Raw genomic sequence first — 23,563 nt, 5'->3', positions numbered from 1 at the left:
CCCATATACCAAATTTGAATGACAAATGTCTATTAAGTGTTTTTTATGTGGTGCCAAACTTCGAAAAATCAGAAAACTAAAAATAATAATAAGCAGGTCAAAGATTGCCATGAAAGTGAAGACAAATATAATTTTTAGCGGTTTGATTTTTCAAAGTTTGGTGCTACTTACAAAAACACTCAATAGACATTTGTCGTATATGGATACTTTGCTGAGTGTTGAATAGCCTGGTAATATTATCTTTTTAATAAAAAAAATGCCTAATACCACTTTCTGAACACTTCTCAGCACTTTTTTNTCCAATCAGTGTCTAGTTTTCAAATCATGTTCTCGAAATCATAGCTAAAAGAACGCACATAAATTTGTTGTTCCTGAAATCTATCAAATACGAAGGAAATAGTTTGAATTAATATATAAATAATTATAGTTACTTCAGGCCACAGGATGTAAAAAATACCGTGTATAAATCGAGAATTATATTATTAGCTTTAATTAGTTTAACAGTCTCTATTTTAGACGAGTTTTGCAGTAATAAGTATTTCTTGCGACATATAACATGACAAAGTCAGACCTCGAGCAGTTAGAGTATCTCCAATGTGCATACAAATTTAGTTTTTTAGTTTCTTACCTGTTTACCCGGAATTTGGATAAAGTCCTCTATAATTCCTGGTTTTCTAGGATTGACCTTTATCATACGACTTTGATTGAAAACAGCCACCCACAAATTCCCATCTGAATCAATCGTCATCCCATCCAGCACTATTAATTCTGCTTCTGGGTCGAGTTTTTCGAATAATGTGTAAATTGGTTTTTTGTTAGCTGAAATTTAATTTGATCACTAATGACAGTTTGGATTTTATAACTGTGAAAAACTGATAATAATTCTTCAAGGTCGATACAAATTCAACCACCAGATCAGAAATTTAATATATCATATGTTTTCGAGGAACGAACGGTATTCATTTTCCTAACATTTTTACATATACAGTGTGTTCCGTTTTTTCGGGTTAACACATCTGGAAATGTGAGAAGACTATGGACTTTCCGCAAGCCAATTTTTTTTACAAATAGTTCCCTGAAAGGAGGTAATATTCTACTAATCATTTTATTGATGTCACAAACACCTGGCCTACTACGATTTTTTAAAAGGGTCGTTTTTCCATAAAGTAGTATTAGGCATTTTATTATTAAAAAGATAATATTACCAGACAATTCAAAACCCATCAAAATACCCATATACCAAATTTGAATGACAAATGTCTATTAAGTGTTTTTTATGTGGTGCCAAACTTCGAAAAATCAGAAAACTAAAAATAATAATAAGCAGGTCAAAGATTGCCATGAAAGTGAAGACAAATATAATTTTTAGCGGTTTGATTTTTCAAAGTTTGGTGCTACTTACAAAAACACTCAATAGACATTTGTCGTATATGGATACTTTGCTGAGTGTTGAATAGCCTGGTAATATTATCTTTTTAATAAAAAAAATGCCTAATACCACTTTCTGAACACTTCTCAGCACTTTTTTCATTTTGTTACCAACTTCTAGTTGTTTCTCTTCTTTACAGAAGAAAATACACAATTGCTATATCTTCAAAATCGCTGTGTCATCTATGTTGTCTTTTATTCTTGAGTCTGCATTATTCTACTGGCAATCCTTATTCATATGCGACTTTGGTTCAGGAGGTAGAAGAACTTTTTGGCTTGCTTGCCATGAATTTCTAGCTACCATTTTTGAGCCTTATATTTGCGCATGAGTGCTCAGCACGCAATACTGTAGGTGAATGCAGATAACTTTTCGCTAGGAGTAAGTCATTGGTTTTTAATGTTCGTCCCGTTTCAAAGTACTTAATGACCATCGCCTCCATCTGGAAGATAGCAGCATGCATTGCTAGACTAAATTGAACTTGAACAATTTCCTTAGTCCCATGTATTCCAGTTCCAACTCATATGTTTATCTCTGAGTCGTTTATATATCTTGAAGTTCTTAATTGTATTTAAATCGCCTTACAGCTTCTAGTGTATACCCCACCCTGAGTCCAAATGATTGATATATATCCTTATTATAATCCTAGCATACAAATCGTGCTTGTTCTTGAATGAAAATATTTCAGCAAGACATCTAGGGCTAGGATGTGGCTCTCAAGATCTTGTCCTCATGATCCTCAGTCAATCTAGATTTTTAATACCACTTATGAGCTTTTCCACTTCCTATTGCAGCGTCTTCGGTCACCATAGGTTAGCACTGGACTTTTTGTGTGTAAAACGATTAGTCCATTTCCTGTCTCAATTTTTTCTACATAGTTGCCTGGAAGATTTTGCAGAAAACAACTATTCTGCAGATATAGTTGCCTATAGTCTAGAAAAATGTAATTTTTTATTTCGTAACTGAGACAGAGATATGGTCGAATCATCACACTGTCACTCTAAAGCAACTGATTATATAAAATTTCTGATTTACATAGCTAGACAATTTTCAGGATACTTTTACAATTTTTAGACTTTTATAAAGCCATTGATGATGTTTTATATTTTGCTAATTGATGATTATAATGTTAGCAGAATATTATGCCGAATTTCGGATTAGTGACTCGGATTCCAAAAATATTTACATAGTATTAGGGCGCAAACGATATTTTTTTCATATTTAGGTACTTACTTATAGTCCCTTCTTTGATGTCAAAGTCGTATTGGTCGAGTGTACCCCTATAAGAGTCAGCGTAGTAAAATTTGTTTGCAGCAACGTCAATAGCAATTCCATTGGAAATCCCTATTTTGGTTAGATGTTTGGTTACTTTTCCATTTTTTACACTGTAAAAGTTGCCTTTCCCGTCAGGAATATCATCGTCTGGCGGCGCGACCCCCATGGTACCTAGAGGAAGCTGCTAGTGTATTACACTTGGAAATATTTTCAATAAATAAATGATAATTATAGAATGGGTCATATCTTAATGGAAAAGTTCCGGATATTATATCTACAGCGATTGAGACAAAAACACAATTGAAATGTTACTAAATTGGATATGTGTCTCACTAATTTAATTTTATAGGTAGAATAAACGCGATCTTTCACATCAAAAATAAAAACAAAACTTGATTAATGAATGAGTGAATATAAGAAAATAGTAAACACAGTGTTTCACCACAGTTTGTATTAAATAGGGTCATGTTTCATAAACTGTTTTTAACATCTTATCCTGAAACATTAAGAATATCTTATTATTAATTTGCATCACATTTCAAATCTTGTGTAACAGATTAATGTTGTTGAATAATATAAAGTGAAACAAAATATCTCTTTTATCTCGAACACTTTTTTACTTTTAACAGTAAACTATTTTTAGTCGAAATTAAATAAATAAACTTTCAAGATTTTTTGCTCAATATGTGCGCCATCAAGCATCTTTTATCGGTGAGCGAAAGAAAAAATATATGCAATATGCAAAATGAAGCAATATTTCATAAGATTTATCTAACTCATTTATCGTATTTTGGCTTCAGAAATTTCCCATTAGTCATGTGACGTTCTTAATAAAATACTACTCTACATCTTCTTATTTCTTATATCTTCGTATATATTTTAATAACAAATTGGTCAAAACGGGGAACTTGTTTGAAGTTTGATTGAGTAGCGTTTATAAGAAATAAACATTATTAGCCAATTTTTCCATTAAAAAAACTTAATTTTTTATTATAAAATTTTAGAAGGAACGTAAATATCAACATCCTCGAAGAAAAATTATACCGATGATGACTTTTCTGGTTCAAAACTTAATTAATGTATGATAAAAGGATCAATGCAAAAATATTAATAATTGTATTTTCTTTTTTCATATCACAAATCAAATAATAAATGTGTTTTTGCCAATAACTTTTAACTGCTTTGAAGGCGAGGGATAAGTTATGGACGATAAGTTACTACTAAGAAACATGATTATTTGAGGGTTTTAGTTGATTCAGGTATAACCCATGACGTGCATAGCGGGGAGGTATGACCACATTTTTATCAAAAAAAAAAATTGTTTAGTTAATTTCTGGATTTTTGTATTACCAAATAATTCTTTGCCTTTAGTATTATTATTTTAATTTTAACAGAGACATAAACAATATTGTTTAAATCTGAAGTTAATACCTTTTATAATTACTGTTGCGTTCGCACATTCAAATCATTAGTATTAAGCAACTGTTGTTTGATTTTGTAAATGTTAACTTGTTACAATAGTTAGTTAGAGTCTTATGTGACCTTTTAAACCTTCTTAGAAATTCGCTTATTGTTAGAATAAAACCTCTAAAGAAGACCGATTGCAATGAACCAAGACCAATCAACAGAGCTGCCATATTTTAATACATCACCTTTATAACCCTAAAAGTGTTAAAAGTACCTAACTACAATGACAGTAGTAATGCCTATTGATTATAACTGTTACTATTATTTAACTTACAGTAACGATGCATAACTATTGATATAGAGTATTTCTGTTTTGTATGTCTCTGGTAGCATCTACCGCATATTCATTGTTAAGAGTTTTATAAAAGCACCTTATAAATATTGTGTTAGTTAATGTCTTATAAGTTATAATAAAGATATCAAATCAACAGCGGTAGCAAGCTAGTAGTTATTGTTAAATTATTATTAGTAGCTTAAGTTATATAAAGAAAATAGTTGTCAACATCTTTAAATAATCTACCTAATTATAAAATCTATGGTAAAAGAAATTCGATATTTTATTATCAAGATGACAAGTAACATTCTTCAACAGAAATATTGATGATTAATTATTATCAATGTAACACTTATAAAACCACAAGCACCTTACGTTAACGCTGTTACAATAATGCAAGCCTTTTATAAAACTAATTCATATTTTATATATAAGTTAAGGTAACAGAAAATGTTACTTGGAAGTTATATAAACAACTACGAGTATACAGGGTGATTACAGTACAGGACTTATCGAAAAAAAATTGGGAATAGATGCGGCATGAGAAATGGAGTCAATATCGTAAACAAATTTTTTGTAAAATCCTTATAGTTTCCGTGAAAAAAATTATTGAAGTTGTAGTATATTCAACGACTACATAGCTGGACAACTGTAGTCTCTAGCGTCATTCGCAATGCGCGTGGGGAGCCACGTGGCCTCAGCGACTCCGAATACTGAAATCGGATTTTGCTATCGTCGTTGCAATAGTAGGTATTTACCTGTTATCTGTGGTGTTCACAATAGTTTTTTTAGTAGTTACTCTCAAAAATGGTTTGCGTGTATAGCAACTCGGAGTTGATGGATATCGTTTTAATTTATGGTGAAGCATTTGTGTTATGGTGAAGCAAGACAACATTTGTGTTAGTTCGTAGAAACTGAGTAAGACGAACCCAAATGTGTTTACACGTTGGTGGATAAAATTTAGAACAATTGTTGTTGTAACATCGGGTATGTCAAATGATTTTATTATTTAAAAACACAAATTAATTGTATTAATAAATTAATAAAGGCAAAAGCAGTTGAATTTGCCGATATAAAATAGGTGCGATAAAATTCTGTTTACATATTTCTTTTCTTGCGATAGTTTTTGTCCGTTTTTATCACACCGCCATGCCGGTCGCATTGTGCGAGGTCAGGTTTTACAGTGGACCAGTTTCCAGTGCCGTGCAGAAGTGTATTTTTAAATCATTTTCGAGCTGCCCTTTTTGATTTTTTCTTTCAAAATTGTATTTGTAAGGGTTCCCTGTACATCCATATTTTTTTTTTCTGAATCACCCTGTATACTATAAAATGTACACTCAGCATAATGTAAGTAATTAAATACAGATAACCCAAAAATAGACAAAAATTATTACAAAACAATAACACTGATAAGAGAATAATAAATAAAAGATATTTACTAAATGTATTATTAAATACACTGATTATACTATTGCTATGCCCCTATGAGTCCGGCCGAATTAGTTTTTTTTTCAAAGCACTATTTGATGCAATTATTTTGGAATCTGTATATTAAAAAATCACCAAGATTAGGACCCTAGTTACCGTTTTTTTTGTTTTTTTGTTAATAACTTTTTTATTTTGCTACTTAAAAATCTGAAATTTACGCAGACCTTTTTATCCTTTTTTAACGAATTTCGATAACTTGACATGGGCAGAAGATATACGCGCTTGAATTCTCGACTTTATAATTTTAGTTATATTTCCCTGTAGTTTCATCCAATTTCAGTCAAATTTGTTCTTTTTATTTAAATCTGAAAATTTTGGGCAAGTTTTTTTCACCGCAAAGTTTGCAATGTAAAAAAATTGTTGCGAGTTTTCGCCAAGACCCCTTCTTCTAGCAAATTTCCTCAGGAACAAAAATCGATAAGTATACCTCATGTCGATTAGAGGCTTATCTTAATAATAATATCTTAATAAATACACAAATTTAGGCTGTTATTCTGTGTATTTTTTACTTAATTTTAAGCCCATAATATTCGGGTTAGGCCCGATTTTTGAAACGGGTATGTGTTTGGTTTAATTCTCCCGGATTATAAATAATTTAATTATTTACTCTACCTGTCCAAAGTCTTCCTGATGGATCACACTTTCCATCATTCAAAACATTCTCTGTGTTTTCATCCACTTCATGCAATATCTTCAGGCTTGCGACTTTTTCGCTCTCACCGTCCCACGTTATCAGAGCAATTTCTCGTCCATAAGTGATAACGAACTGATCGGTTTGTCCCTTCACGGGAATTATTATTGAAACATTCTTACCTAGACAACAAAACGATAAGGAATGAGAGATACAAGTATAGGTATAGATTTTAATATTACCTATGTATGCTTTGGTGTGTTTTTTTGTCGAGGGCACGTATTTGTTGATTGTTTGTTTGATGATATCGACGTAGTAAAGACTTTGGGTCTCGTCATCCCAGTGGGGTCCTTCACCTAGGGAGGTCGTCTCGACGTTTAGCTTTTCGACTTTCGGTGCCATCGTCTAAAGTCTGACTGGTAGTAATTACGATGCCGCAACAATTTATCACTGGCAGTACATCGGATTACACCAGTGGCGGCTCGCCAGGTGGCGCAAGTGACGTGACGCACCTCTTCACCTAAAATTTCCGTTTGGTTGTGCAATTTAAAATTATTTTTAATTTTATGTAAATTTTATAATTTAGGTATAATTCTATATTGAAAATGTATTGTGTTTGTTTGTTTAATACGCAGAAATAAACAGAATAGTTGCGCGGTGAACGCCTTCTAAAAAAACATTGTCTTCGTTGAGCGCGAACATCAACCTCGTAGCATAGCGGATCGAAATCAGTCTGTATTCCGCTTCTCTTTGTAGCGTTCATAAATGTCAATCGTATCACCCACATATTGTTTTCTAACGAATCCAAATTTTGTTTAAACTTGCACATAAATAGATACAACTGTAGATATTGGTCAGACCAAATTCCACATTGGATGACAGACGTTCACACCAAATGACCACAGAAAGTAAATATTTGATGTGGCACGTCATAGGACCTATTTTATAAACGGAAATTTGACCTCTGAAAGATATTTATTATTTTTGCAAAAATATATTATTCCAGAGCTTAGACGATTATTCCCGAATGATGACAATCCCAATTTACCGGCAGACAATTACCTATGGTTTCAACATGATGTGGCAGCTCCACATTTTGGACAAGTGGTACGGGCACATCTAGATGAAACTTTTTCTGATAAATAAAGATTCCGTCTGTAAGAATGGACTAAGAAATGAAAATTCATCCAACAGTTACTCTTTAATGCCAATACGTGGGCACATGTTGTCACATTTAAAATATTAACTGTTGAAATATTTACAGAAACCTGTAGATCGATATCATCAAAACCTCTAGAAAATCAATTACATTTTTATAAGTAAATAAAACAGTATTTTGATTATCACTACTGAAAGTTAATTTTGAGTCGAACCTTCACTCAAATCAACAATATCATTCATTCCGTGCAATATTTCTCCTTTTCCTCAAAATTTGTGTTCATAACTTTTTTCTCTTGCTATACATCACAGAAATTTTAATATTATTGAAAAGAGAAACAATATCAGAAAAAATGATGTACTCTTTATTCAAGCCGATAATTGTAACCGTTTAGCAGGAAATCGCTAATAAAGTGTAATTAAATATCAAATTTTTGATAAATATTTCTGTAATTAATAAAGTTACCATGCTTCAAATAAACGTCATTAGTAATTTTGGTGTTACGAATTGTAACAAAAATTGTTTAAAGCAGGTATAAGTTTGATTTTTCACCATAATAATTTTTTTTCGGCTCTGTAATAGCATTGTGGAAAAATAAGATGATTATAGTGAATTTACTAATAATATTTTATTTACTAACGAAGCTGGTTTTACACTCGAGAAACTGTCACCGTCGATGGAATGTTGTTTTTGTTTATGTTATAGAAATATTTGAAGTACCAAATTGTTATCTTTTCAGGGCTAAGTTTTAGCTTGTGTGTGACAGACCATCATTATCTAACTTTAGTAAACACTTCGTTATATGGTCATGTTTGGTAAAAAGTAAGCTGATAGGGTAGAGGAATGCACTAGGAAACACCCCTGTGAACGGAACAACACTGAATGCCCGGGAAGCACCTGCTTTGATAATAATAATAGTAAGTCCATACAATACCTTTACTATTTGGGCATAGATAGCTTTGACAGATATTTTTAAAACATTGCTGAATTAGTAAAAATTATAAACTGTTTTTATCATCGCATATCTAAATAAATTTAGCAACAAAACCACAGGTTGACGAATCATGTGGGAAGGTTGTTAATTTTCAATAAAAAACTATACCTTTCATTTAAATTTTGTTTGTAGTTTCAACATGCTGTATGTGTATATCTCGTCTTCCGTCCTCTCTGTTGGCAGTTCTGTCAATAGCTCTCGCTAATGTAGCCTTAACCCCGATCAGTTGGATTACTTGTCAAAATAGTAAACAAATCTATGAAATTTGTGTGGAAATTAAAGCTGGACACTACTAGGGTAAATTGTACCCATGTTGGTACTGAGTACCTAAAGCACTTTTATTTTGATCGGTTTCAATACTCAAAATTTTTAAACCTTTTGCAAATTCTGAGTACTGTGCTCAGTACTTTTTGATATACATGGTCGCTATTTATTCAGTATACGCTATTTATACAGCATACAAAAGTATACAGGTTCAGTCAATAAGTCAAAACGTACACCCTGTATATCATTCCATATTTCAATTCTTCTCGAAATTCTAAACAAAATTCATATAGCACATCATGTCCATTTTCGAGATATCGAACTTTGAAAGTAACTTTTTACTACTCTCAAAATTAAAAAGAAAAAGGGTCCCAGATTGTGGATATTTATTTTGAAAATAACACAAGGTGGGGGATATGGATATGATTCAATTTTAATAATAAAAATACATGAAACGAAAAAATGTACTCTTTAATGATTGTTCACACTGAGAGAATTTCTTTGCTATAGTTAGTAAAAATCCATTAACCATAGCAAAATATCTGCATTAAATAGGCGCCAAGTGAGATGCCTTCTTACCACAAGAAAAACTGCTTTGCTGGAAGGAACTCACTTGCAGTAAGTAGACAGTTTTGCTATAATCTTGCTACCTCAAGCAAGTCAACTCATTAACCCCAAGCGACTCAACTCATTAACCCCAAACGAGTCAACACATTAACCCCAAGTGAGTCCTCATTAATCCCATCGAGTCAACTCATTAACCCCAAGCAAGTCAACTCATTAACCCCAATCTAGTAATCTCATTAACTTTGATAGAGTCAACTCATTAACTCCAAGGAATCAATTCCGTATTTACTATTTTTCGGTGTTGTTGACTCTCCTCACTCTTCGTGCACCATGCAATGCAACTAAAAATGTTGTACATATCTTCAAACAAGCATAAATAATGTTGAAATCCCCATTTGAGAAGTAAGCGTTTGTATTCAGCCTGCATTGCGTGAATCATGCATGAATATAAGTACTATTACATACCCAAATTGAAAACTTTCTGGCGGTTGTTAAACAACTGAAAACTGACTCAACATTCGATCACAAAATATCTATTTATTATAAAGGATACAACGACTGACGATTGACGAACGTATATCCCGTATTACGTGTTACAGCAAAATTGCGAAACTTCTCTATGTGCGAAACCATGATCAGCATAAGGCACGCGTAATCGCGCATGCGCACTGAGCCGAATTTCGGTTGATTCTGGAAATTATTAAGTAAGGCCTCAGTTACAGTAAGTGAGCCCTAATTTGCTACAAATAAGGACTGCCTAACCGCAATTGGATCAATTCTAAAAAAGTACATTCACTTACCCGAGCAAAGGAACTCACTTGAGACAGATAAACAGTCGACTTAAATAAAATTCCAAATCCACTATCATATTTTTCTGACAGCAAAAATTTTATCTACTGTAGCTAAAATATCTTAGCAAAGCCCCTCACTTGGTGAATGGGTGTTTTTGGAGGATTAAGAAGAGATGAGTTGGTAAAGCCCTCGATAGATGATATAGATGACAAAGGAATCGTTGTTGTAGTAAAAATTAACCACACAAAAACTAGAGTAACAAAATCTTTTACTATTGTGGAAGAAAATGAAATGCACGCTCCCTAATTGTATCGAAGTACATATCTTTGCTACCAAAAAAAATTAAAGAACGGCGGTTTTTTCTGACACATCGGAATGCTCGATGTAGTGTGCAACCAGTAGGCAAAAATACCTTCGGTAGCATACCGTCCAGGATTGCAAAATATATCGGCTAGGCAGATGCTAAAATGTACACAGGTCATTGTTTGTGTCGTACATCGGCAACTCTTCTCGTAGATGCAGGTGCAGATATGATGACATTGAAATTACATGGAAAATGGAAGAGTGATACTATAGCATCAGGATATGTAGAAGATAGCATAATTTCCAAGAACAAAATATCTCGTTTAAGAGCAAGAGTCAAAAGAATTAAATGACAATTTTTCTAAATTGATTGTGAGGGAAAATGAACAACTTTTATTCGATGGCAAAGAAAATTTAGGTAGTTTTTCTGATGTTAAAGGTTCCTTCTCAAATTGTACTTTCGTTTTTAAAGACGATTGTAAATGATTTTTGTTATTAATTTAAAGCAAATTATTGTTATATATCAAATAATAATGTTAATAAACTTTGTACTTTCATTTGTCTGCTTACCTACTATTCTGCCCTTACAGAAAAGAAGGGAACAAAATAGGGTCAAAATGCGGACGATAATATTTAGGCCCGCTTATTTCGCCCTAGAGTGGTATGACGTTGTTTTCCTATTACGTTTCCTAGTAATAAACAAGCTATATTAACTAAAAATATGACAAGCTTAAAGTAAAACAATTTTATTTCACACAGTGGATATTTATAAAACAAAACTTTCACCAGGATAGCCCTTAAATCCTAATCCGGTTATCCTGTAAACGGCACCATTTACTGGAGGTAATAATTTTTCAGTAGTTCCATATTCTAGAAGCGCCGTGGTGACATAGAGTTCATCTAAGTTTTCCCCACCAAAAGCAATTGATGTAGGCTACGAAAATAAATGAAATTAACTTTAGAAAATTGTAAGTTGTAATCAACTAGGTTTGTTGATTACCTTCAAATGAAATACACGTGAGTGAAGAAAATATCAAATTGCCCCACTAGAAATGTCCTAACTTTGTCATGATTTTGGACCTTTGCAGTGTGCGATATATTCCATGAAAAAATTCAAAGTGCACAAATGATTTATTTGTAAATAGTTTATCCAAAACTGTAAAAGAAGATTCACTGCGACATCAAAAACCCCCCAGGCCTAATAATGCCGACGTTACTAGTCTTGTTTAACTTTTAAATTATATGTAGATAGTTGAACTAAGACTAAACTAAACTGTATAAAGTTTGAAGTTATACTTTCAACAATTTTTAACTAATTGATTGTTTCACAAATTTCGAAGAACCCCTGATACATTTATTTCTTGGTTTGACTTGTTGAAATCAATCAGCCCTAAAAATCACATCACGTGTATCTTCTCTAGAGAGAATATTAAGAATGTAGTATTTAAAATGTTTTTAACAACATAATTTTAGGTTCAGGTATGAATTTACCTGCTGGGCTGGCAATGGAACTGTACAAAGAAGGGTTTCTGGCTTTCTTGGATCAATTTGGATGACTCTGCTACCATTATATATTGCTACCCATAAATTACCATCTGTATCAATAGTCATACCATCAGCAATACCAGGAATGTCGTGAGTTTCTAATGTGAATATGGGCTGACAATTTTCTGAAACATAAGTGTTTTGAGCTTTTTCTAGTAGCTGTTATTTTCTTTTCAGGAATTTTTCTTATCTACAGTACTAGTCAACTCACTAATGGTTCCTTGTTCAATATCCCAATCGTATGCATCTATGGTCTTCTTGTGGGAATCGATATAGTAAAATTTTTTAAGTTCTTTGTTGAATGCTAGTCCATTAGGTATTGCAATATTATCTGCAACTTTCGTAATTTTGTCCTTTTCGATAGAATATATATGACCTAGCTCTTCAGCTAGAACATTTTCTTCATTCAATCCAAGTGTTCCTAAAAATGATGACGTTTGTGTAGATTGCTTATTACTTTACATAAGTTAAAAGATTAGCTAAAGGTTTTTCAATAATTCATTCTTAAAAGGAATATCATAATTTGGATGTTTAAATTAGAGTACTTGGAAGACATAGTTAAAAAGAGATTAAATTATTGTAGAAAAAGTAAGTACCAGTCCACAGTCTTCCAGTTGAATCACATTTGCCATCATTGACACTTGAGTTAGCAGTAGTTTCAAATTTCCTGACGACTGAAAAATTGTCAGTTTCACCATCCCAAGTTATGACCCTTACTTCTCGTTCTCTACTTATGATAAACGTATTATTTTGACCTTTTACGGGTATTATGAATGACACATGTGCACCTAAAATGGAACAAGATTCTATTTCAGAATAGATCAAGTCATAGATTGTAAATTTAATTGTATAACGATTAACGAAAATCTTGGATAATAGTGTTTTTTAAAATTTAATCTATTTTTAATCCTTTTTCTCCTTTTACCTGTGGCAGCTGTCGTAAGTTTTTTTGTAGCAGGTACGTATTTGTTAATTATCTGGTTCACAATGTCAACAAAATAAAGGCTTTGGGTGTCTTCATCCCAATGAGGGCCTTCACTTAATGCGAAGTTTTCTAGAATTCTTTCTATTTTGGGTGCCATTATCCTGTATCTAAAACAAAAATTATTTTAAATGTAATAACATACACCAAAGTGAAGTTATTTCGCAAGTACTATGAAAACTTGTGTCGCCACTATTTAGGTGAAAAACAATTTTAAAATATATTGCAGAAAACAACTACTTGGCGAACTAATTCTTCGACCGGCACTTAATTAATTATTCGCTATCAGAGTCAATAGATATATACCATTTCGACCTTATTAGTTTTCAACAGTATGGTGATCTACGATTGATAACTGTTACTCAATGTTCAGGCCTTAAAACTTCCGAATGCTGCAGTTTATAAAAAAAAATTTTTAGTTCAATCAATTCTATTTCTGATTTCTTTAATTAATTAACGTATAATGTTCTGTAGATTTCAATATATTTGTCATAATCAATTCCATAGCTAACTAGATTTTCTAGAAATGTAACAATATTACAATTTTTTTAAATATCAGTCGTTACGTTGTTCGTTACAAAAAGTTACAGGCACAAGCAAATCCATGCCTTTACTACTCCAGAAGCAGCTCCTTTGACACATCATTTAGTTTAAATTTCACATCATCGCTATAAGTATTTCCATAAGTATCTAATATTATACACAATTAGTAAAATATTGACTGACCTTGTTTAATCTTCTATTAATTGTACACAACAGTCTGTCTAAAACATTACACTACGACATTGTATTTATATATTTGCCTTATATTAGCAAGATAATAATCCGCGATAAAGTATTGCAAGTCATTAATATACGCTAATCACCAAAAATTAGTACCTACCTATTTAAATATAACATTTTCATGTTATTTTTAAAAAACAACTACCACCTACCAAAGACAAAAGAAAATAGTTCTACTTACAGAGTACCAACACTATAAACTAAAATATAGAAATACACAATATATGTAATATATTGAATCCAAATCAAATACAATAAAATTAAATGTTAGTAACACTAGAAAAATTGATACTAATGTAATACAGACAACCATTTTACTTTTAAACTTTGTAAAGAAATACTAAAGATATCTATTAATTTAATAGTGCAGAGAAATATTATCTCAAATAGTACTAAATAAAAAAATACCTACCGGACATATTTAAACTACTAACTAGTGTTCCAAAACATCCAAGAAATTGACAAAGGCAGACCAACATTATATATGATCTTTGTCCGAAGTGAGTGAGAATACATGTGGTTTATGATTTCTTGTACAAGGATTTTTTGACAATTTTCAGGATGTTCTGGGATTTGGAAAGATGTACAGGATTTACTGAGAGACTGCTTAGAATTTGCCTGTTATGTACATGATTAGCGCATACGTATTGCTTTAATTTTTACCCATAGAGTTGTTTTTTCCAGATATTTTCAAAACTGTTATAAAAAATTTAGAACTGATTATTACTTTTTTACTACGAATCTAAGCTTTGAGAAATATTGTATAAATTTTAGTTAGCGATATATTAGAGCCAAAAATATTACATTTTAGACCCTAAAAAGACAGATTGCGTCGGCTTAGAATACATTTAATTTAAAAGTTAAACGTTGCAAGCACTTATATTGATAAAATAACTTATAACGTATTTTAAGCTAAATTGTTATTGTAATTTAAATAAAAGTAGGTTACTGTATTATTTATATATTTTAAAAACTTATAGTTATAGTTTAAGTCGCGACATCTAGTGATAGTAGGTTGATTTATAAATTTAAACTGAATTTGCGGTACGATAAAAACAAAAGGAACGAAAAAGTTAGGAAAAAAAAGGTTGATCCTCGCGGGCGGCATTCATGAACGAGCGTTTGAAAAGTATAAGTTAGCGATTGATGAAATTATAGACATATCGTTAAATAATAACGGATTTTCATCAATTTCGCATTAGAAGATTGTATTTTTGGTATTTAATGTGTTTGGTTCATCGGTCTTCTTGTCCAAAACAAGTATATGGGATGCAATTATGTGAGAATGGGAAAAACCAGCTTGGTACATAGGGATATTCGTTCCTGACGGTTTTTCTTTTGGATTAAGTCAGACGTTGAATTATTTCATAGTTATTCCTGGTTGCTGTGGAGTCCGCTCGATTTTACACTACGATCTGGGAACCTAGAAAATTATTAGCTAGGCGGCCGTTCGAGGAGGAATCGCCTCCTATTACCCTTAGGATATTTTCTCCCACAAACACATATTTTACATTGGTTTTACATTGGTTAATCCACTTATTATACATGTTAGTGCAATTTGTAAATTAAGTGTCGTTTTTTTTTTGTAAATTTGTTTACCACCATTGCTTATTTATACTTATATTAAATTTCTACAGTCTATTTAAAATTCAGGTCATTTTTTTTGTTGAACCCCTCAATCATTTTGCCTGTGGCTTAAATGCTGTCGGTTTAATCACCGATTCCCCTGCAATCGAACACTTTCTTTTACGATTTTAGTTACTGGTAAGTACCTATAAAATTATTAACATAAAAAACTATTCAGGTGGAAAACAAAACAGGAGATATATTTTTTGGAACAGAAAAGAATTTTATGAAAGTAAAGGAAAGGAAAATAATTAGTAAAAAACTCAATTTATGTTTGATTTAATCTTCATACTGATTGCATGCAACCTACCATTTGATATAGTAAATATTAAAACATTTCATTCCTACTGGAACAAATATAACCCCGAGTGAAAATTACCATGTCGGACCAGCTTGGATTAGGAATATTACACCAGTAGATGTAGAACGGTCGTTCCTTTCAGATTTAGATATTTTATCACCGCTGCTAATAAGTTTCCCTGAAACATACGTGATTGTGGAACCGATGGCAACGATACGTAAACAATTTACGTGTTTCACAATGATACACTGACATAAAGCTTATATAATCATTGTTCACTTTATTTTATATTGATGATCCGCACGCCTTTGGTGTGCGGCCAATTATGACAGCTCTAGTAATAAGTAAGGAGTGGCTGCTACTGGGCATCCGCGTTTTGTCCATTGTTGTTATTAAGTATTAATCAAATTCGACATTAAAATGAAAATGGACAAGCAAGTAGCAGCAGCAGCAGCAGCAACAGCAACAGCAACAGCAGGAGGAGGAGGATTATTCCGGGGGTGACGCTGGGTCATCTCAACTAGGTGTTTTAAAGAAAAATTTGAAAATTTGATAATTAAATGTATTTTTGCAGCGGCGGCGGATAAACATATTTTTTTCTCGAAAAGTCAAAAAGGCAAGAGATAAAAAAATTATTTTTAATTATTCAATCTAAAAACAAATCAATATCAAACTTATAAAACAGCATGCTTAAATTTATATTTCTATCCCCTATTAAAACCTGAGAAACTGTATATCCAGCTCACCTTGAACCCAAGATATGGTAAAGACAATTGAATGTATTTTTGTATATTCTAGAAGAAAACTGTGGAAAGTTTTCTTTTTGATAAGAAAATACGGCCTACTGAACAATAATATGTCACCTTCCTCCCACACAAGCATCCGACTTTTGGAATAACTTTGATGATTGGAAGATACAATATTAGTACAAGATCCCGATTAGATCGACCTTCACCCATCGAGTTTTCTAATGAAATTTGAATTCTGATAATATAATGTACTAATAAACAAAACTTGATTTGGTCGATATCCAATTCACAACTATTTTTAATAAAAAAAATATTATTTTTTTCATGAATGTAAGTTATTGAGTTTTTGGATAAATTTATTACCAATTGAAAGTAAAATATGTATACAATATGCCAGAGTTTGGTCGACATTTTTGTTTCTTACATAAAACCAGGTAGAAAGGTATAAACAGGTAACTTTGTAACTTTGAATTGAATTGAATTTTGAGTTGAATTGATTTGAATTTAATTGAATTAAATTGAATTTTATTTATTTACTAGTTGACCCGGCAAACGTTGTTTTGCCACATAAATTATTCCTAGGATTATTTTAGTAGATTTTTCATAAAGAAATTTCAATTCTACCATCTATATTATATTTAGTGTTATTCAGTGTATATCGTGTATATTTTTTTTATTAATGATAATAGTAATCGTCACTATTACGATTAATGCACAAACAACAATAATAATGGCCGAAAACTGTAGGGAGTGAGAAACGGCTTGTTGTGTGAGAGAGATCTCATCCCTACTCCGTGCTGTTTACTGGGTCAGGTCAGAAGTGACACCGGTCGACGCCTGGCGGGGATAAAAAAATTATCAAGTGATAATTGATCAGTTATCGACCGGGGTTGAAAATTATTGAATTACTAATATCGCTATTAAAAAATAGGGGTTGATGGTAGAAGGGTGAAAATTTAGGATTGTATGTATTTTTTAAGGCCACATCATAAAAAAAATAAAAATAAAAAATTTTGTCCAAAAAATAAAAAAAAATGGGGTGGACCACCCTTAACATTTAGGGGTATGAAAAATAGATGTTGGTCGATTCTCAGACCTGCCCGATAAGCACACAAAATTTCATCAAAATCGGTCCAGCAGTTTGATAACAAACACCGCGACACGAGAATTTTATATATTAGATTTATTTATTTATTTAATTTAATTCATCCAACGGGATGAGAACCCTTTTACAGGATGAGTAAAAACAGAAAATATGTAACATAAGGGTAGCATAATTACAATAAAACAAAAAAATGGTATAAAGAAAGACAATAAAAACACAATAGAACATCAAGCATAGTTAAAAAGACAACGGCAAAACAATATAAGATAACTAACAATGATATAACAATATTACAAAATAAAGACAAAAAAAAAACATAAGTTATAAGAATAAAATACAGATCTTAAAATGTGTAAGCACGCTTTATATCCGCAAGCGTACAATTAAATATATCCAGCCGTTCTTCAATGTTACAGTAATTTCTTAGCATCATAATATAAGGGAGACCACTGCAAAATATTAGTACGGGAGTAGGAAATAATAAATAAATTATTAGATCTAGCGTTGTCTCTAGGAACTCTGTAGCTATTGTTAACAAGCTTGTATAGGAAAATTATAGAATTCATAATCCTCCTTCTAATTAGACTGCTCATCTCAAATCGTTTCAATAATAAGTGTTGTGAATATCCTCTGGTTAGATAAATCCCATCCGATATGAAACTTGCGGATTTAAAGATCCTTCGCTGTACTTTCTCTAACGCCGTTATATGACAATTATAACTTGGAGACCAAATTATAGAGTCGTACTCCAATTTAGGCCTAACAAACCTATTAAATAATACTCGTAATGTAGATATGTTTTTAAAATCTCTACTGTTACGTAGTATGAACCCCAGATTCTTGTACGCTCCAGCTATGCATTCTTCCATATGTTTATTGAATGTTAATTTGCCGTCAAAAAAGATGCCGAAATCTTTAACAAATTCAGTCCGATTAAGTATCTGATTATTTAAAGTATAATTAAAACAAATTTTACTATTTTTACGAACAAATGACATTACATTTGGATTCAAGGGCAGTCGATTACAATTACACCATAAATTAAGCAGATTCAAGTCATGCTGTAGTTGCAAACAATCGGATTCGGAGTTAATATCTGCATAGAGCTTGAGGTCATCAGCGTACAACAAGAAGTGAACATTTAGATCTTCGGCGATATCATTAATATACAAAACAAAAAGCAAAGGTCCAAGTATGGAGCTTTGATTAAAAAACACAGAGCTGTGACCACGGTACCGTACAAGCTGAACAATTTTGAATTGAATTGAACTTTAATTTTTTATTAAAAATATCTGTGCAGGGAAATTGAATGTCTACCAAATCAAGTTTTGTTTATGAATACATTATATTATCAAAATTCAAATTTTATTAGAAAGCTCGATGGGTAAAGGTCGATCCAAGTCGGGATCTTAAACTATATGTATTATTATTTTTATCAAGCTAACTAAGAGTATTGAGCCGTTTTTGCAATATAAATCCAAAAAAAAAAGAGAACAGTTGTGTACATTATTTATTTCATATAGTATATAGTATTCAACTAGATAATAAATTTATTCGCAGGAAAACCCCTTGCTCCTAATCCTGTGATTCTATAAAGTCCACCATTTTCTGGGGGTGACAGTTTTGCGCCATCGCCATGCTGTACACAAGCAGTAGTAACATATAGTTCATCTAACTTGCTTCCACCAAATGCTACCGATGTAATCTAAATGAAATAGTAAGGAAAATTAAATAAGTAAAATTATTATAAGTTTTGTATGCTCAATTAAATCATGTGTTAGTATTATCCCTCGGATTTACCTGTTTAGCTGGTAATGAAATTGTGTACAGAAGTGTTTCTGGTTTCCGGGGATCTATTTTAAAGATTCTACCACCCCCAAATGTTGCTACCCATAAGTTACCATCGGTGTCAATAGTCATACCGTCAGGCCCACCAGGAATATCATGCTTTGGTAAAGTGAATATAGGGTGACGATTTTCTAAAACAAATATCGAATATTATTACCAGTACTAGTTATATTTTAGGTTTATTCCCCACAGATTTAGTTTAGAAGTTTGACCCCTAACTTGGGTACTAGAGCAGAAGAGGTATCGAGGCAACGAGAAAATTGATGAATTAATTGTATACACAAAGAATTGCTCATGATTAGGCGATCCTGAAAATTTCAACTCAATCCGTTGAGCGGTTTTCAAACTATATGATTTTTAAAATGCGAATATTTGTCTCAGTCATGGCAATGCAATGACGTCACCGCATGGGACGGTCAGCCGGCTTGGCGCGCATCGTAGGAGGCGCTCGTACGCTACTTCCAGAAGTTCCAGATGAGTTTCTGCATCTTTAGGCTATAGAAACGTTGTAGTACCTACCACATAGATGTTTTAACGTTTGTGCATATTAAATTTAAAAAATGGAAGCAAACTTCGTAAAAGCAGATTCTTCTAATTTGCCAGAAGTAGTAGTATAAACCATGACTTTATCAGTGCTGAGATGAGAGGAGTGAAAATGCAAAGATACGTTTTAATAACTTGTAAAGCTTCTATAAAGTACGTTTTTAGCGAAAGTTTTGATGTTTTTGTACAAGAAGAATAGTAAATAAAAATAAGGATTTTACGTTTAATTGGACGAAACCGTTTCTGTCACAGGTTTCAAAGATTTGCCTAATCAAATGCAAAAATCTGATTACTATTTTTATTCCCATGGAAACTACATAAATCTACCTAATATCTATTACAGGGTGGCCAAATAAAAACGAAACAGAGCCATTTTCAGGAACTGCGTCAAGATTGTAGAAAAACGCACAGACTCGTCAATTTCAGATTAAAGGGGGACATTCTTTGCTGGTATTTTTGACTCCGCCATTTTCACCCCCAAGCAAGGACAACCATTATCCCAAAATATTTAAGTGGCATTGGAGGTTGAGTAATATTTCTTTTGAAAGCTCTTACAATTCTCTTTACAACAGACTTTAAATTTTATAATTCCGCCCAATATTTATTAAGAATTTTGATTTTAAAATTGAAACTTATGTACAAAAAATTAGTAACGGTAAAAATGTCAGTCATTCAAGTTAAGTACGCGAATGGTATAAATTTAGTATTTCTTACGTTACATTGGTTTTTGGCGATNTAAAAGATATTAAAAAAAACAAATCAAAGTAGACTAATAGACTATCGATTTTAGATCCGCACGACAGAATTGCGGGGACATTATTATTTTCTTAGGCGTCTATTTGTAATTTGTTTCTGTTCTGTGTCTTCCAAATTGCTAACAAAATTCGTAGTATCTTGACGTACTAATCAAAACTTAACAGGCAACTAAAAGCCGACTACCCGACTGACTGACAACACATGTAAGCATGTCGCATTGGTTTCCCATGCGGTGACGTCACTCCTTCAGCGGATACTTAGCGCGCCAGTTTATGATTTTTTTTTGATGACTAGCACGCGATATAAAATTCTATTCTTTTGTAGGGAACCTTAAAATTGCAATATCCATCCGTTAAGAAAATAAAAAAAAATGCTGAATGAGCCCATTGTGGAACAATTTCCAGGCTGATTGCCAAGGCGTTGATTTACACTTTGTGATAGATATATTGCTTTCTTCTCTAGAAGTATCTTTGAAACTTATTTTATCAATCAACCCGGAAATTGTTCAAACCATGGAAAGTCTGATGAACCAACGTCACAGATCAAAAGGAATAATAATTGTACATTGTAGATTCAGAAAATATTTGAGAAATATTGGCATGGTAGAGGACAGCGTGTGTATATCTACTATACGGAAGAGAAAACCCAGAAGTTGTGTAAAGTAGCTACTGCTAAAGTTGTGAAATAATAGAAGACTAATGTTAGATGAACGGTCGCCATGGAAAAGGATAGTAGATATCTCTAACCGTTCAATTGTATTAAGAGTTGCATTAAGTAATTAATTTATAAATGAAAGCTAGGTTAAATTACATATGGCAAGTGATTTCTTATCTACTATATGTACATGATAAAATCGAATGCAAATAGAAAATCTGTTGTATCCAAAACGATCTGTACATTTCTGTAAAAGTATATATTCTACAAATTACTCTTAAAATTATTTTTGTACCTACGGCGTTGTTGACAAAGTGATCACATACGCATATGAAGGAAAAAATATATTGGTGAATAATTCAGTAAGTAAGGTAAGTAAGGTTCTTATATTCGTATACCAGATCACAAATGTTTTGTTGCTAAAAGAGCGATTATCCGATTATCCTATCCAAATTTCCCAGAAATATGTAAAGTGTTGACTCTATGTATTAAAGAAGTCTGTATTTGGAAGAATGTTAACTTGAAATGTTCAACTTTTTCAAGAGGTAATCAAATCTCAGTTTTATACATTTCTATCTGTCCAATTATATAAACAAGAATATGTTGTATGGGCCAAAAAACGGATCTTAAAACCCCCTAACCTCAATCTCCATAACAACATAACCCTTCAACTACATACCATAAGCCTGAGATACGATAATGCGAGCATCAAAATCGTCATTAGATACGAGTATCTAATGACGATTTTGATGCGTTCCATAACCTGATAACCGTATGAAATAGGAAACGGAGCAGATAGAGCGAAGGAATGCACGAAATATGTGCAATGGTTGACTAACATTAGAATCTAGACTCATGTAACTCTATAACCCCATAATCTTGTATCCGAAATCACCGTAATCATCACCCAAGAATCATAACCCTATGACACTGTATCAATAAATGTCGTAGTCATTGAATTAATTTGTCCTGTTCCCTTTTCATAAGGTTACGGGGTTATTGGGCTCATTAGGTATGGTGGTTTCTGATAAAGATTTCACAGGGTTGCCGAGTTTCGATTTTGAGGTTAGGAGGCTTCATGATTTTAGGGTGCTCATGAAAGACCCATGAATTACTTAATTTTACTATTAACGGCTGAGGGTTTGGCGTTGAATGGAGTGGGACCATGGAATGGACTTTTCAGGATATACATATAACAACAATTTACAAAAAATCCTGATATGTAGGTCAAAACGTGTCTGACATCAAAACTTACTAATTGTTCCTCGTTCAACATCAAAATCAAATTCATCTACGGTTTTGGTGTGAGTATCAATGTAGTACATTTTCTTTATTTCCGTGTTGAATGCCAAACCATTGGAGATAATTATTTTATCTGCAACTTTCGTGACGTGGCCTTTTTCAATAGAATAAAGACAACCCGTAGCACCACCTTCCCTTGGAGCAAGTGTGCCTGAAGGTAAATATAACAAACAAATTTTCATGGTTTTATAAATATTATGTTTATATTTTACTTGCCTACCCATAATCTGCCTGTAGGGTCACATTTACCATCGTTGAATTTCTCATTGTTGTCAGTGTTAATTTTTTTCACAACAGTAATGTTGTCGCTTTCTCCATCCCAAGTTACAACTAACAATTGCCGTTCTTTACTGATTAAAAATGTATTTTTATGTCCCTCTACAGGAATAATTAATGAGACGTGTGTACCTAAAATGAAAAAGATTGGAAAGGTAAAGCAACTAATTTAACATTGATATTTTTTATTTAAAACCCATTAGCGGCCAAAGGTGCGTAAACGCACCCTTTTATTTTAATTTTTTTTTGAGATCATCCGTAAAATTCTATGCTTTCCTACCGACAGAATCTTATGTCAACAGTCCAGAGAGTGTACTAGTATTTTTATTTAATTAAAAATAATATTGTTTTAATATTATTTTTTTAAAGAAAATACGATATTTAAAACTTTAGAACACATTTTCAAACAAATATTGTTCTAAGTTAGTAAAAATGAGCAGACTATTTTTTTTT

The 23,563-nt window shown here is 32.2% G+C and overlaps 3 protein-coding genes across 4 annotated transcripts in view; all 3 read right to left on the bottom strand.

Moving 5' to 3' along the window:
- Positions 1-313: 313 nt before the first annotated feature.
- Positions 314-10,103, bottom strand: LOC108909483 (regucalcin). Its single transcript, XM_023454467.1, has 6 exons — positions 10,011-10,103; positions 6,804-7,081; positions 6,543-6,743; positions 2,660-2,872; positions 629-819; positions 314-342 (listed from the first exon to the last, which is right to left on the bottom strand). The coding sequence occupies exons 2-6, from the start codon at positions 6,961-6,963 to the stop codon at positions 337-339; spliced, it is 771 nt and encodes a 256-aa protein (XP_023310235.1). The 5' UTR covers positions 6,964-7,081; positions 10,011-10,103; the 3' UTR covers positions 314-336.
- A 1,267-nt stretch (positions 10,104-11,370) lies between these two features.
- LOC108909478 (regucalcin) lies at positions 11,371-13,982 on the bottom strand. The gene is made up of 6 exons (XM_018713827.1): positions 13,894-13,982; positions 13,111-13,277; positions 12,782-12,973; positions 12,397-12,606; positions 12,132-12,310; positions 11,371-11,574 (listed from the first exon to the last, which is right to left on the bottom strand). Exons 2-6 carry the CDS (start codon positions 13,265-13,267, stop codon positions 11,407-11,409), a joined length of 906 nt encoding a protein of 301 aa, XP_018569343.1. The 5' UTR covers positions 13,268-13,277; positions 13,894-13,982; the 3' UTR covers positions 11,371-11,406.
- A 5,246-nt stretch (positions 13,983-19,228) lies between these two features.
- The window catches only part of LOC108909493 (regucalcin-like), an 11,479-nt gene continuing 7,144 nt past the window's right edge, over positions 19,229-23,563 (bottom strand). For both annotated transcript variants that reach the window (XM_018713855.2, XM_018713856.2), the window contains exons 3-6: positions 23,051-23,242; positions 22,788-22,985; positions 19,532-19,710; positions 19,229-19,436 (exon numbers count right to left, since the gene is read on the bottom strand). In XM_018713855.2, coding sequence (XP_018569371.1) covers positions 19,269-19,436; positions 19,532-19,710; positions 22,788-22,985; positions 23,051-23,242 — 737 coding nt within the window. In that variant the 3' untranslated portion in view covers positions 19,229-19,268. The remainder of the gene's footprint in view (positions 19,437-19,531; positions 19,711-22,787; positions 22,986-23,050; positions 23,243-23,563) is intronic.

Source organism: Anoplophora glabripennis, unplaced genomic scaffold, assembly GCF_000390285.2.
Source record: "Anoplophora glabripennis isolate ALB-LARVAE unplaced genomic scaffold, Agla_2.0 scaffold327, whole genome shotgun sequence".
Taxonomy (NCBI): Eukaryota; Metazoa; Arthropoda; class Insecta; order Coleoptera; family Cerambycidae; genus Anoplophora; species Anoplophora glabripennis.
The sequence above is the reverse complement of the archived record's forward strand: the minus strand, read 5'-3'. Positions and strand labels throughout refer to the sequence as shown.

Excerpts from the sequence above, each read along its gene's own strand:
- LOC108909483 (XM_023454467.1), bottom strand. The coding sequence starts at position 6,963 with ATGGCACCGAAAGTCGAAAAGCTAAACGTCGAGACGACCTCCCTAGGT. Across the intron at positions 2,873-6,542 it reads ATCAGGAAGACTTTGGACAG|GTACCATGGGGGTCGCGCCG; the intron begins GTAGAGTAAATA and ends AGCTTCCTCTAG. Across the intron at positions 820-2,659 it reads CATCAAAGAAGGGACTATAA|CTAACAAAAAACCAATTTAC; the intron begins GTAAGTACCTAA and ends ATTAAATTTCAG.
- LOC108909478 (XM_018713827.1), bottom strand. The coding sequence starts at position 13,267 with ATGGCACCCAAAATAGAAAGAATTCTAGAAAACTTCGCATTAAGTGAA. Across the intron at positions 12,607-12,781 it reads AACTGGAAGACTGTGGACTG|GAACACTTGGATTGAATGAA; the intron begins GTACTTACTTTT and ends CATCATTTTTAG. Across the intron at positions 12,311-12,396 it reads TATTGAACAAGGAACCATTA|AAAATTGTCAGCCCATATTC; the intron begins GTGAGTTGACTA and ends CTTATGTTTCAG.